A 13,881-nucleotide genomic window follows, 5' to 3' on the forward strand; every position below is an offset into this window, starting at 1 on the left:
ATTGCCACAAATTTTCTTCTTGAACATAACCGTCGCTTCTAAATACGCATGTAGCCCTACAGTCATTAGTTAGTAAAAAGTAGTTCTACAATAACATATAATATATAATACTACCTCTACAGTAAAATAAAGTATATACTAATATCCATAGTTATTTATCCTCCTTATGCCTTGTACTTAAATTTTTGTTGTCTTTGGCTATTTTCCCTGTTTAAAAAACAAATTTCTAACATTTTGTCACGTTAGTATACATTTTGTGAGGTCAATAATTCTGCAACTGCCGATGCGTTCTTTACTCAATCCTATCTTATCTTTCTTACTTAAAGTATCTCTGCTCCGCAGCCTAGGGTTGTGCCCTCAAGCACTATGTCACAATTTGGTGACTTCGATTGAGTCTCGTTAAGGCTCCGGTTACAATTTAGTAACTGCGATCGAGTTTCGTTACAACTCAAACCTTCGACGGTGTTACGCACAACACAACTAGTCCGAGTACTTTACACTCACTTCGTTTTACACGCGTTAAGTGTTAATTCGGTGGTAACACGTAAGTTACATTCGACCGCGTACGTCACACGCAAATTCGACCGCGTTCGTTACACGCAAATTCGACCGCGTTCGTTACACGCAAATCCGACCGCGTACGTTACACGCAAAACTTCAACATCTTTCATTTTATGGGGCGCTAAGGTAAATCATCTCATCATCCTAAATTCCTTCATTCTTTCCTACATCTTTCCTACGCCATTTTTCCACTCCAATTTCCATTCCAAAGTCTCTGTAATCAATTCATCTGTAAACTCAATAATTGTAACTTAAATTATCTTGTAATACCTGTAATACTAAATCCTGTTATTTTCCTCAATATACATAGCCGAAAGACTTCAAACGTACTGAGTCCGACTCTTCATTTAATTTTCCTTGAATTCCGCTACTTGAATGCGGAAATGCGCTGTTCTAGACGCACAAGTGCTCTCTTATTTCATGTTTTGTGGTGATTTGTGTTATTATTATTAGAAAATGGCAGAGAACTGGAGCAATGAGGATGCTCTGATCCTAATCGGTCATTATGAAAAGCATCCTGTGCTATGGAATCCCAAGGATACATACTATTACAATAAAATACGTAAACTCGACGCCTGGACCGCAATTTCAAAAGCGATGAACAAGTGCGCAATTTAGAGCGATCAGGGATGCAGCCTACGCACTGTGACATTGTGCCCCTGCAGTAATTTTCATAAAAAATAGAGCGTTCGCAGTAATTTCTTAAAAATTAATCGTAGTCGCGTTGATTCTCTTAAAAATTCAGTGATTTTGCACTAGTTTTGTAAGAAAGAAACACCCTGGTCACAAGTTTTTGTTAAAATCAGTTCATTGAGTGTTCACACCTGATGATAATAATAATACTAATAGAAAATTATGCTCAAAAATGGATGTTAAACCTAGACCAAGTACCCACAGTTCTCAAAGAAATAAAACGATGTATTCTTGGGCTAAATCAGTCACATTTTCAAAGGCACAATCTCTTGTTATATTCAGCGAACCTCGCTTTAGTAACGATCGCGGGAAGCCCCTGCAAAACTGCAATGATACTTCAAGCGTAGCACCATCTCCCCGAGCGAGCGAGCCGCGGAATCCGATATCTAGCCTCGCTCTCGGCTCAGACTCGCGGATCGCGCTTTGAGCGCGAACACAACTTCGGAAGGTGCACGCAAAAACGATTAATTTCCATCATAAAAAATCAGCAGCTGATATAATTCAACGCAGAATTCCATTTTTATCGAGATTTTATTCCTGTGTATTATATGTATATGTATACGTGTATGTATACGTGTATTATGAAAGTAGCGTTTTAGACCCATATTTTTTGTGTAGAATCACACTTATTTCAATAAGAAATAGTCGAGATCTACGCAATTTCTAGAATCGGAAGGAACCGAATTATTTTGACTAAGATTGCATTTCCTGCAGCCGATATAATTCAACGCAGAATTCCATTTTTATCAAGATTTTATTCTTGAGATATCATTTTGAAAAGTTACTAGTTAGAAAGTTTACTTGGTAACTTACTCACTTACCTTAGGGCTGCCCAAACACAATTTTTGCCCCAATAAAAACTTAAAAGACAGGCCTTTGACTGTGATAGAGAGCTCCCCGCGTCGCCCTCTATCCCGTTAACTCATTAGAGGGCACCAAGCACGGTTCATCTGCCCGCCGTATTGACAGCCCGAATTCATTATCTCATTTTCTCCCTTACACCCCTGTAACTGCGCAGGCAGCTCAACCCTCGGGCGCCCACTATAAAACACCGATAACGGCTGCTCCGAACACAGTTCACAGTTCGCAGTCCAGATTTCAACCCTTAGATACTTTAGAGTTTTCACCCCGACGCTAGTCGTCACCCTCGTCCAACCACGCACGGTTCTCTTCCTCTCACACGGTGAGTCCATACCCTTGCACGGCAAGACACCCCAGTACTCGGTACTATATTTTAGCGTACGGCGCTCAACCGCTAAGAGTGTGTGTGCTACCTAGTAGCCTTCATTTGTAGTTCCTTCATTATAGTTCTTCATTATAGTTCTTCATTGTAGTTCTCTCATTTTGTAGTTCCTTCACTTGTAGTTCTCTTGTAGCTTTATCATTATATCTTAGCCCCCTATCTCTTGCGTTTTCCTTTAATTTCCCTCACTCCCGTGAGAAGGTGGTTGCTGATCTTGGATTAGCCCGGATCAACTCCCAACATGACGTGTATTATGAAAGTAGCGTTTTAGACCCATATTTATTGTGTAGAATCACACTTATTTCAATAAGAAATAGTCGAGATCTACGCAATTTCTAGAATCGGGAGGAACCGAATTATTTTGACTAAGATTGCATTTCCTGCAGCCGATATAATTCAGCGCAGAATTCCATTTTTAACAAGATTTTATTCTTGAGATATCATTTTGAAAAGTTACTAGTTAGAATGTTTACTTGGTTACTTACTTACTTACTCACTTACCTTGGGGCTGCCCAAACACAATTTTTACCCCGATAAAAACTTAAAAGACAGGCCTTTGACGAGTATTATGAAAGTAGGGTTTTAGACCCATATTTTTTGTGTAGAATCACACTTATTTCAATAAGAAATAGTCGAGATCCACGCAATTTCTAGAATCGGAAGGAACCGAATTATTTTGACTAAGATTGCATTTCCTGCAGCCGATATAATTCAACGCAGAATTCCATTTTTATCAAGATTTTATTCTTGAGATATCATTTTGAAAAGTTACTAGTTAGAAAGTTTACTTGGTTACTTACTTACTTACTCACTTACCTTAGGGCTAATAAAAACCCTGGAAACTAAGCGTTCAAAACATATTGACGTTCGTCATCACTTTGTGAAAGACCTAGTTGCTGACAATATTGTCAACTTACATCATGTTAGTACTGCCAATCAGATAGCAGATATAATGACAAAAGCGCTCCCAACGGCCAAATTTGAACGTTTTCGGTCAGCGCTTGGAATGATTTAATTTCTCTATTAATTTGCTACTTACTTACATTTATTGTAAATTGTTTATTACTCACTTTTTAACTCAAATTTCCTGAACATACCTTGTTCTTATTTTTTTTCTCTCCGAATTCATTTCACAGAACTCCCAATGAATTTTCTCATTAATTGTATTTTTTTTTTTTATAGCTATTGACCATGTTAGAATTGAGGGGGTGTGTTGAAATCAGCTAATTAGCAATTCTAACATATAGTAATTCTATACAGTTGGTAACCTATGTGCATATTGTATTCTTAGGTTGGTAGTTCCTACTTTTTCCCTAGTGTGTGTGGCCCCCCCTGCGAGGGATCATGGTCAGGTTTTGTTCGCGTCTGTTCTTCGTTGAATATAAATGATTCGTGCACTCATGCGATGTTAAGGCTATAAACTCAGAAGTTTTTCTTCGCCCTTTTCTACAGAGTGTGAAATTAGTAGCTACGATGCTCCCAATGGTCCCCTTCTGATAATTTTGACACGCTGCGACGTTGCCATTTTTCTGAGCAAAATCGTGAATTTCGACTTATTTCAATATCATCTCTCTAGACTTAAAAAAAACTCAGGAGCCATCGAAAAAGTGCGCTAAAACACGGTGATTATACCATGAGTATCTTCTTTGAAAATTTGGACCCTGTAAAATGTTTTACTCGGCGTGAAGTTACCTTACTGCCTGACCGGTCAGGCAGTCAACCGTCTTAGATTTCGAAAGTCTCAAGATAACATTTTTGGCAATTTCTGCCATTTTGGATTTTTGAATTTTATAAATTTGAGTTGAGATTCAAGTTCCTCGTTAAAAAATACCCCCTGACGCCATGATGATAACAGTCAAGTTTCATACGTTAATGCGCCTTCAATTACATTTGATACCGTGCAATACTTTCGTGGTGGAATAGTTGCATTGGCGTCTACAAACCTAACAGGGATACTGCATGTATTGCGCAATGAGTGAAGTATCCCTGTTAGGTTTGTAGGCGCAAATGCAACTATTCCACCACGAACGTATTGCACAGTATCCAATGTAATTGAAGGCGCATTAACGTATGAAACTTGACTGTTATCGTCAACCACTGTTTGCTAAGTGGTAACTTCACGCCGAGTAAAACATTTTACAGGGTCCAAATTTTCAAAGAAGATACTCATGGTATAATCACCGTGTTTTAGCGCACTTTTTCGATGGCTCCTGAGTTTTTTTTTTAGGTCTAGAGAGATGAAATTGAAATAAGTCGAAATTCACGATTTTGCTCAGAAAAATGGCAACGTCGCAGCGTGTCAAAATTATCAGAAGGGGAGCATTGGGAGCATCGTAGCTACTAATTTCACACTCTGATTACCATTCAGGCATCTATAACGTTAATTTATCGACAGGGAAAAATCATCAAAAACAGTCAAAAATCCGCTATTTTAATGCGTAAAAATGGCAACCGCGCGTCGGGTCAAAAGCATGGAGGGGGTCCAAAACTTCACTAGAGTGTAGTTTATGAACTAATTTAGCCATCTGTTTAATTTGCAGACCCCTCCGACTTTATTTTTTGGGAGCGAAAAATTACTGAAAAACAGTAAAAATTCGCTATTTTTGCGGGGATAAATGGCAACTGCGCGTCGGGTTAATTTTGTCCGATTGACCCCAAATTTCATTACCCGTGTTTTTGAACATGCTGTAACCGATTTAGGGGGTTACGGCTATAAATTTCCGAAATTCGTTTTTTGTGGGCCACCCTACTGCGCAGGCAGATCAACCCTGGGGCGCCCACTATAAAACACCGCTTAGCCGCTGCTCCGATCGCAGTTCAGATTTCATCCCCTTAACACTTTTAGAGTTTTCTCCCGGACGCTCGTCGCCACCTTCGCCCAGCCACGCACGGCTCATCGCTCGCTCGATCTCTCGTCCTGCCACGAACGGCTATAGCTACCCTCACACGGTGAGTTCTTATCCTTGCCCGGCAAGCCCTTACTTGCACGGCAAGACACTCCTGTACTCGGTACGATATATCAGCGTGCGACGCTCGCCCGCCAAGTGTGTGTGTTCTACTTAGTAGCTTTCATTTGTAGTTCTCTCACATTGTAGTTCTCTCACTTTATAGTTCTCTCACCTTTAGTTCTCTCACCTTGTAGTTCTCTCACCTTGTAGTTCTATCATTGTATCTTAGTCATCTATCAGTTGCGTTTTCTTTAGTTTTCCCTCACTCCCGTGAGAAGGTGGTTGCTGATCCTGGACTAGCCCGGATCAGCTCCCAACAACACTCACTTCGTTTTACACGCGTTAAGTGTTAATTCGGTGGTAACACGTAAGTTACATTCGACCGCGTACGTCACACGCAAATTCGACCGCGTTCGTTAGACGCAAATTCGACCGAGTTCGTTACACGCAAATCCGACCGCGTACGTTACACGCAAAACTTCAACATCTTTCAGTTTATAAGGCGCTAAGGTAAATCATCTCATCATCCTAAAATCCTTCATTCTTTCCTACATCTTTCCTCTACCATTTTTCCACTCCAATTTTCATTCCAAAGTCTCCATAATCAATTCTTCTGTAAACTCAATAATTGTAACTTAAATTATCTTGTATACTATCTTAATACTAAATCCTGTTATTTTCCTCAATATACATAGTCGAAAGACTTCAAACTTACTGAGTCCGACTTTTCATTTAATTTTCTTTGAATTCCTTATCTAGAATAAATTAGGTAAGAAGGTGAAAGTTGCTTAGGTTGCAAATCAACTCAATTCGTCATTAATTTCTATTAAACTTATCATATTAATTAAAAGCAACCCAAACATCTTCTCACACCCGGCAAGCCCCTTTACTTGCACGGCAAGATCCCTTAGTACTCTGTACTATTACATTAGCGTACAACATTCACCCGCCAAGTGTGTGTGTCCTACTTAGTAGCTCTCATTTGTAGTTCTCTCACATTGTAGTTCTCTCACTTTGTAGTTCTCTCACCTTGTAGTTCTATCATTATATCTTGGCCATCTGTCAGTTCCGTTCTCTTTTAGTTTTCCCTCACTCCCGTGAGAAGGTGGTTGCTGATCCTGGACTAGCCCGGATCAGCTCCCAACGCCAGTACAGCTTATCTGCAAGTCTGGCCTTGTCTCTTTCGTTAAGATGGATACCATCACCGGCAAAGAAGTCTCTAGTGAGATTCCGAGTTTTTATAATGGCGACGTTTCTCTGGGAGACTTGCTGACGGATAAACTTTTTGCTCATCCGCCGGCTAACCTCCCTTACCTGTCTATTGAAAGTTCCACCTTTGTCAAACCTCGGGAAGAGCTCCAGCCATGCGACAAGCCCCCACCCCCCTTATGGCTGCTGCCAATGCCTTTATCCGTTCTATCTCCATACCATCCACGATTTGCTTTGGCCTCGGATCCATCCTTACGTCGTTACCTCCGGCAATAATTACCACTACTTCCTCTACTTCCTTCACTACTTCATTGAAGCGGGCTCCTGGGCTGCAGATTACCCTGCAATCTATCTCGGTGCCCCTTGAAGAGGGAGGGCAGCGGACGATCCGAGACGTCGCCGTTCGGACAAATAATTAAATAAGGAAAGATTGAGTTTTTAAATTTTTGCGATTATCTTCTTAATTTAACTGTACTTGCTTTGTTATTTAGCGTTATTTTCATTGGCATTTTGAACCCTTAAATTTGCCGACATCAAGAACTTTGCAGCTTACTGAACGACAAAAAATGATAGGTGCAACTAATGAACTAAAGTAATTTTAAAAACAAAGTAATGTTTAGCACGTTATATAACATGTAGAAATAGCCTGAGAATAGTGTGAAAACTCCGAGATTTAACGCTACAATATGTAGGTAACGAAAGCAATAGCCCTGATTTTTCTGTGCTTGGTGGTCAACAATACATAACCATAAGATACCTCAATCTGAAAAAGAGTCTTAAAAATTCTTAAAAATTGATGAAAATGGTTCTCTTCCTAAAATTCACAGTCGACATGAAAAACATGATAGGACTTACATTTCGAGTAAATAACACACCCAACAGAGATCAATCAAATTTTAAAGCTAATAGGCCAACATTGGGTCAATAGGGTAACATGATTTGGCAGAATTTTAGATAATATCTATCAAAAAACATGCATAGATCATTATTCAAAAGCATTCATAAATGATTGGCTCGCTGTTGATACCTTCATGTTGATCTTTTAGAGGCTGAGTCGCCAAACAACAGCGGATGAGAAGCCCCGGTTTTCCAGACAGCAGTGTTCGGGTAGGTTGTATTCTTCAAGTTTGGTGAGTCTAGACCTGATTCTTGCAGACAGCCCATGGCGGCCAGGGTCTCCAATCAGTACCGAGCACCCTTCAGCGGAGGCACTCTTCAGCCATGGATACAAGACGGCGGCAAAAGTCTCATCGTAAAACATGTCTCCAATCAAGATGAGATCCCACGGGAAAACCTCCGCCTTCAATAAGTTCTCCGAGCTGATACCGACATCACAAGTTTTACACTGCTCTGTAGGAAAAATCAAACACAGCATTAGGCTCACATTATCATATCATTTCATACTATCTCCTCTAGTTAAAAAGGGAGGCTCAGGTAGCCCTAACTCCAAAAAGCCTAAATAGAAAAACCTGACGCTGAGCGTGTGCACCACCCCTTCCCAACCCTTTCTTCCTTTTCTCTTCTATTGCATCCCTACTTGCACAATCTGCACCCACGGAATCAGCTTTCCTTTTTTTTACTCCACCCTCTTTTTCCCTTCCGGTTTTTGGCCTGTCAATCGGAAATGAATGTAATTTTTGACAGGTGCCTTTCTAACGAAGTTAACTGAGGTATGATTCAGGGGTCTCGGATTTCCAGAAACTCAGCGAATGCATTGAAAGATGGTTTAAATGATCAGTTGAATGAGAATAGACTATCATAATTTTAAGCTTAGTTCAGTGTTGAAAGCTGAGGCAAAAAAAGCCTTGTGGAGGGGGGAATCTTGCTGAAATCCATGTCGAACAACCACTTAAAAGTAAACGCAGGGTTGCCACAAAAATATGGAAATGATTTTCCCTGACGAAAAATGGAGAAATTCCCTGACCTTTGAGAACGCGCGCCATGATCGCACAGCCAAATTTACACCTTGCTAGCTACCATCACACTAATATAGCGTCTCATTTGAAACGCGCTTAAGCTAAGGAGTCAGAAATTAATTGTAGAACGTTTGGAAATACTTAACTCTTGAATGCATCGCGAGATATGCGACTTCATCGCAATTTATATTGCGTTCAAAACCGAAAAAAGAAAGATTTTAAGCAACTCGTGAAAATTGTCAATTTTCCCCTGACTTTTAGCTGTTTTTGGTCAAATTCCCTGACTTTTTCAGGTTTTCCAGAGCACTTTTTTTCCCCTGACTTTTCCAGGTTTTCCCTGAATTCCCTGACCGTGGCAACCCTATAAACGATTTCTCCGATCGGCCTGCTTGATGTCGCATCATAGGTGTGAAAAGAAGGTACGAACCTAGGTTTTCCTGGAGATTGAGTCGGGCGGCGACGCAGGCGACGGGGTCGATGTCGTTGAGGAGGACGCGCTGGGCGCCGGCGATGGCGGCGGCGATGCCGCAGGCCCCGCTGCCGGCGCCCAGGTCCAAGACCCGCCGCTCCCGCACCGCTGCCGGGTGGTCGAGGATGTAGCGAGCGATGGCCTGTCCGCCCGGCCAGTAGAAGGCCCAGTACGGGTCCGCGAAGGGGGCCTCCGAGGGTGGGGCCCGCCAGAGGGTGCAGTTGGGCGTGATCAGATGAAGACGCAGCTCCGGCGTCAGGTGCGCGACGCTCACTTTCCGTGTGCGACCGGATGGTCCGCGTCAAGGTTGTGTCCGTCAAGTCGCTCGGTTTCGAGCTCAGGGACCTCTGGAAAACGCGCGGCAGCCGCAGCGCTTTCGCTACGGAGGGCATCGTCTCGACGAGGAACGATACCTGAAATCAAATATCAATTCGAAATTTAGAAGACATCGTCCACAAGGACCCAGTCCAGGGTTCATGCAAAAAGAAGAGAACGTGGCCACATTTTGGGCAGTGGCGTGGCGTGAATTGCGACGTATCGATTGTTATGACATTTAAAACTATGGAAATGGATCGATAAACAGAATGTTCGCAGCGAACACCTTCATAATCGATTTTTTACCATAGGTTTAAATGGCATAAAAATCGATACATCGCAATTCGCGCCACGCCACTGATTTTGGGCATCTTGGAAAGAGGTCGATGACTTACGTGGGCACGAACATCTCGGAAATCGAGATTCTCGAAAATGGTAGGTATGGTTTGTGGAACACAGGCACACTTCAAAACGTGTTTGAAAACTGAATTTTGTATTGAGTTCCGCGAAAATAATGGAAGTTACGGTTCATTTTCCATGCTCTGAATTTGGGATGAAACGTGAATATTGACGCCATACTATACTCACGTAAGATATAGTTGCTACGATGATAGATGAGTTGCATTCAGAATTCGTTTATTCGACGCTTTCATTTTTAGAGCTAAAAATTGGGAATCGAAAACTTTATATTTAAAAATCACGCCATCACAAATATTTTCGCATGTCTTCCAAGTTTTCCCCGTGTTTTTTACAACTGAAATACAACCTAGCTTTATGATGCATGCAGCAGCACAAAGAAAAAGAGAAAAAATTCTACAACGTCACAATATGTGAAGCTCGGAACGAGAGCTACTTTGATTTATCGAATAAATGACGTGGAGAGTTTCATAAGCGAGCAAAAACAATTCGTAGGACGAGATTTTTTCCACCCCGAGAGACCACGTAAATGACGTTAGGAGATTCGAAAGGACAGCACTTCACACGCAGGCGGAGATTAATGGAGTTCTGGCATGTGTGGGAGATTTGCGACTGAAGCATTTTTTCTACCGTAAAATTTCATGAGAAACAGGATGATGCCACTGGTTTTCTCTGAAGCGAACTTCAAAGCTCAAAAAAATCTCTCAAAGTTGAAGCCGTAATAGAGGGGATGTCCCACGCTATCCTGAGAGTCCACTTGTATAACTAGTCAAACTCTCCATGCAAAGATAGGGAGCAAATGCATTACCAAGGGTTGCCGTGTTTTCAATGTGGAGTCCCCAAACAAATATTATTTGCTTCCTATCTTTGCAGGGAGGGTTTGACTTGATATGGAGGTGGATCGCAGGATGGCTTGGAATATCCCATCCATGTACGATCTCAACTTAGAGAGCTTTTTTGGAGCTTTGGAGTTTGTGAGAGAATCAGGGACACCGTCGTGTTTCTCGCGAAAATGTATATAGGAATCAGTGCTTAAATCGCAAATTCCTGACACATGCAAGAACTCTATCGAACGAAGTAGCATACAATGAGAGAGAACGCTAGAATTTATAATTTCAAATTGAGAGACAACGACAGGAGCCCTTATGACTGTGCACGGAACACGTTTAGAGGGTAACCTTTCTGAGTGGAGGTATTTCTAGCACTTAGGTCGTTTTACAGGGAATAAAGAGTAGTAAATTTATGAATCTAAATAGATAACTTGCTCCCTGGTAGGTTTTTTTGTGAATACGTGAGAGAGTTTTTAGCCAACACGGGAAAGGGTAACTTCAAATGAGCGATATGATAGGGAAGGATATCGACGGTGTAAGTCGGCATTTCGGCAATCACATAACTCGATTTGCGACGTAGCAGACTTCCTGTCATACTTCATTTTTTGAACGGAAAACTACTCAACGGCAATTTTTTAAAACTGGCGTGATTTTTCTTCTCTGTGCGAAGAAAATTCTGCAAAAACTTCAAGGAATGACGTCAATTTGTTCTCCTTTAAACAAATAACATAGGGGCGGAGATTTTCAGACACCGCGAAAGAGATACATGATTGCGGACTTATGCCGTCGATATGCAACTTTTCTTACATGGGACGCGTTGATCGGATGCACGCATTTGTGATTGAAATCTTGTAGGAAATTAACATGGGTTTCATTTTCCGTTTATTCATAGATTTTAATGGAAACTTAGGGCTAAAGTCAGAAGTCTTCATACTCAATCCTTGGTGATGACTGATTTTATAAAATCATTGCGAGAATAAACCAAGGGGTAGGGTCTTGTATGACGGTTGCAAAACGGGCAGGTTGGAAGCGGGTCTGATACTGAGAGACTATATGGAAAATCGAAGACAGCTCCGATGGTTTTTAACTATTTTTTCTCCTTCTTTCTTTTTCCTAATTTCAGTTACAATATAGACAAAAAAAAACCCTCTTTTTTGTAGAGATGAAGCGCAGCGGGACGAATTTTTCCAGTGGAAGGGTATCAGACCTAGTACAGAACAAGACCGGCGGATTTTAAAGTCCGACTTTCAGCGTGACGAGTCTCACGATTTGTGATGAAATCATCTCAAATCGGAGTATATTTTTGGACCTTCAATCTTAGTTTCACCTTAACCTCCGCTGCGGGCCGATTATTGAAACTGATGGACAAAGCGATAGACAAAGAAGACATAGGGAGTATGCAGCGATCCTTTTGGTTGACATGGTTGGTTCCTATAGACTAAGGTAGAAAATGATGGACTAATTGTCGGATCTTTGGTGGGTCACTGTTAGTTAGTCCATTACCTATCTCCTATGTCCATTGCCACCGCCCGCTTCCACCAATAGAATCCCTCCAAATCCCTTTTGTCGTCTTTGTCTATAGCTCTGTCTGTAAGTTTCAATAATCGGCCCGCTGACGGACTCTCTCTCTCTTTCAGACTTCGGTCAATTTCATCTTTCAAAAAACTCCGGATTTTTTTACTGGAACGAATGACGACCGTTGTACGCTCCTAATGGATGTTGATTCGAGGAAAATTGCTGCGGTTGACGCGTGAGTAAGCTGCCTCGAACAAAAACCCAGAATATCCTAAAAATAAACGTCAAACTCCCTGAAAGGCTAGTTTTTTAAGTGCAACCGTGCCTAAGCAGCATTTCAAATCCACGTTCTTTTAAATTGCCATTATGAGGCTGGCACGCAGCTAAGTAATTGCGAGCGTCTAATTAGAGAGTAGGAGCGACGAATGTATTTTCTAGTGAAGTTAGTTTAAGATTCATCATGACGCTGATGACGGGTAAGTTGAATTATATGTATAATACACCACAAATCGATTCGAAAATGTTGAGAAAAAGTTGGAGCCCTTTCCAAAGAAACACATATGTAGCTAAGCGTGATAAGTATTGTCTGGCATTTAAATAGAAATCAATTCTGGAGGGATCAATAGAAGACATTCGTAAAAATCTGAATTCAATTCTGGGAATAACTCACGATCTACAAAACTGAGCTCAGCAGAAAGAGGACAAATGCATAGAGACACGTTGCTGATAAAATCAAATGCTATTTGAAGAAAAATGTCTTATTTTTTGTCTCTGCAATAAGCTAAAAAGTCAGTTTCTATTTTTCATAGAGTTCAACACTCTTTGTCTTTTATAATTTCCTAATCTTTCTTTATTTCAAGGAAAAAATTCAGCAATGCAACTCAAGATTCGCTGTCATTTACCACCTAAGTTTCTGAGAGAGAACTTTTTGGCGAGATTCCTTGATTTTTTTTGGATTTCTTGAGAAAATGTTTTTCGGAAAAGGGGAAAAACGCGCGAAGACTCTTGAAATTGAGAATTGTATAAATTTCTCTTTTCGTGAACTTGCAGGCAAAAGCATCATTCGATAGTGTTAAAATATGAAATCCCTCCGTTCAAATTCCGGCAGTGGCGACAGATTTTGAGTGAACTGACGCATAAACCTACAACCGGCCTTAAACCCTGAATAATTGATAAGCTTGGAGCAAGTATGAGCAAGAAATATTACTTGATGTCTACGGAGGATCGCATATTTAGGTAGCGGTAGGTCCTAACGGAAAGCCAAGTAACGAGCAGAAAAGAAAGTGGAACTCACGATCGTTTGGTTCGCAAGTTCTAATAATCGTTGATTAGATCGGGTTGGCGCGGTAGAAAATAATCAAATGTTCTAGCTGAAAGGGGGAATTTCAAGGTTCCACGGCAAAACTCTGATTTTTCAGGGTTTGGGCAAAATTCCCCGACTTTTACCGACTATTTTTTTTAGGTTTCCACTGGCTTTTGAAGAACTTGCTAACTTGTGTTTGCGGCAGAGGTATTCACTTATTTAGGGTTGCCACAAAATTCGGAAAATTAAATTCCCTCACATTCCTTGATTTCCCTTACGCATTTTGGCGAAATTTCCTGACAATTGAACAAATGCCAGATTTTTAAAAAGACAAAGTTAGAAATAAATTTCAAGCAGAATTCGTTGTTCAGAACGTCAAACCTACTCGAGAAAGCAAATGGAGGTGATTTGACGATTTTTCCCTGACTTTTAAAAATTCCCTGACATTTCCCGGTTTTCCCG

General features: G+C 41.0%; 1 protein-coding gene across 1 annotated transcript; it reads right to left on the reverse strand.

The window, feature by feature from the left end:
* Positions 1 to 7,534: 7,534 nt before the first annotated feature.
* LOC109033504 (electron transfer flavoprotein beta subunit lysine methyltransferase) lies at positions 7,535 to 9,449 on the reverse strand. Its single transcript, XM_019046161.2, is given in 3 exon segments — positions 7,535 to 8,004; positions 8,998 to 9,310; positions 9,312 to 9,449. Coding segments are annotated over 3 exon segments (741 nt in total). The 5' UTR covers positions 9,432 to 9,449; the 3' UTR covers positions 7,535 to 7,696.
* Positions 9,450 to 13,881: the final 4,432 nt, after the last annotated feature.

This window comes from Bemisia tabaci, chromosome 4, assembly GCF_918797505.1.
Source record: "Bemisia tabaci chromosome 4, PGI_BMITA_v3".
Taxonomy (NCBI): domain Eukaryota; kingdom Metazoa; phylum Arthropoda; class Insecta; order Hemiptera; family Aleyrodidae; genus Bemisia; species Bemisia tabaci.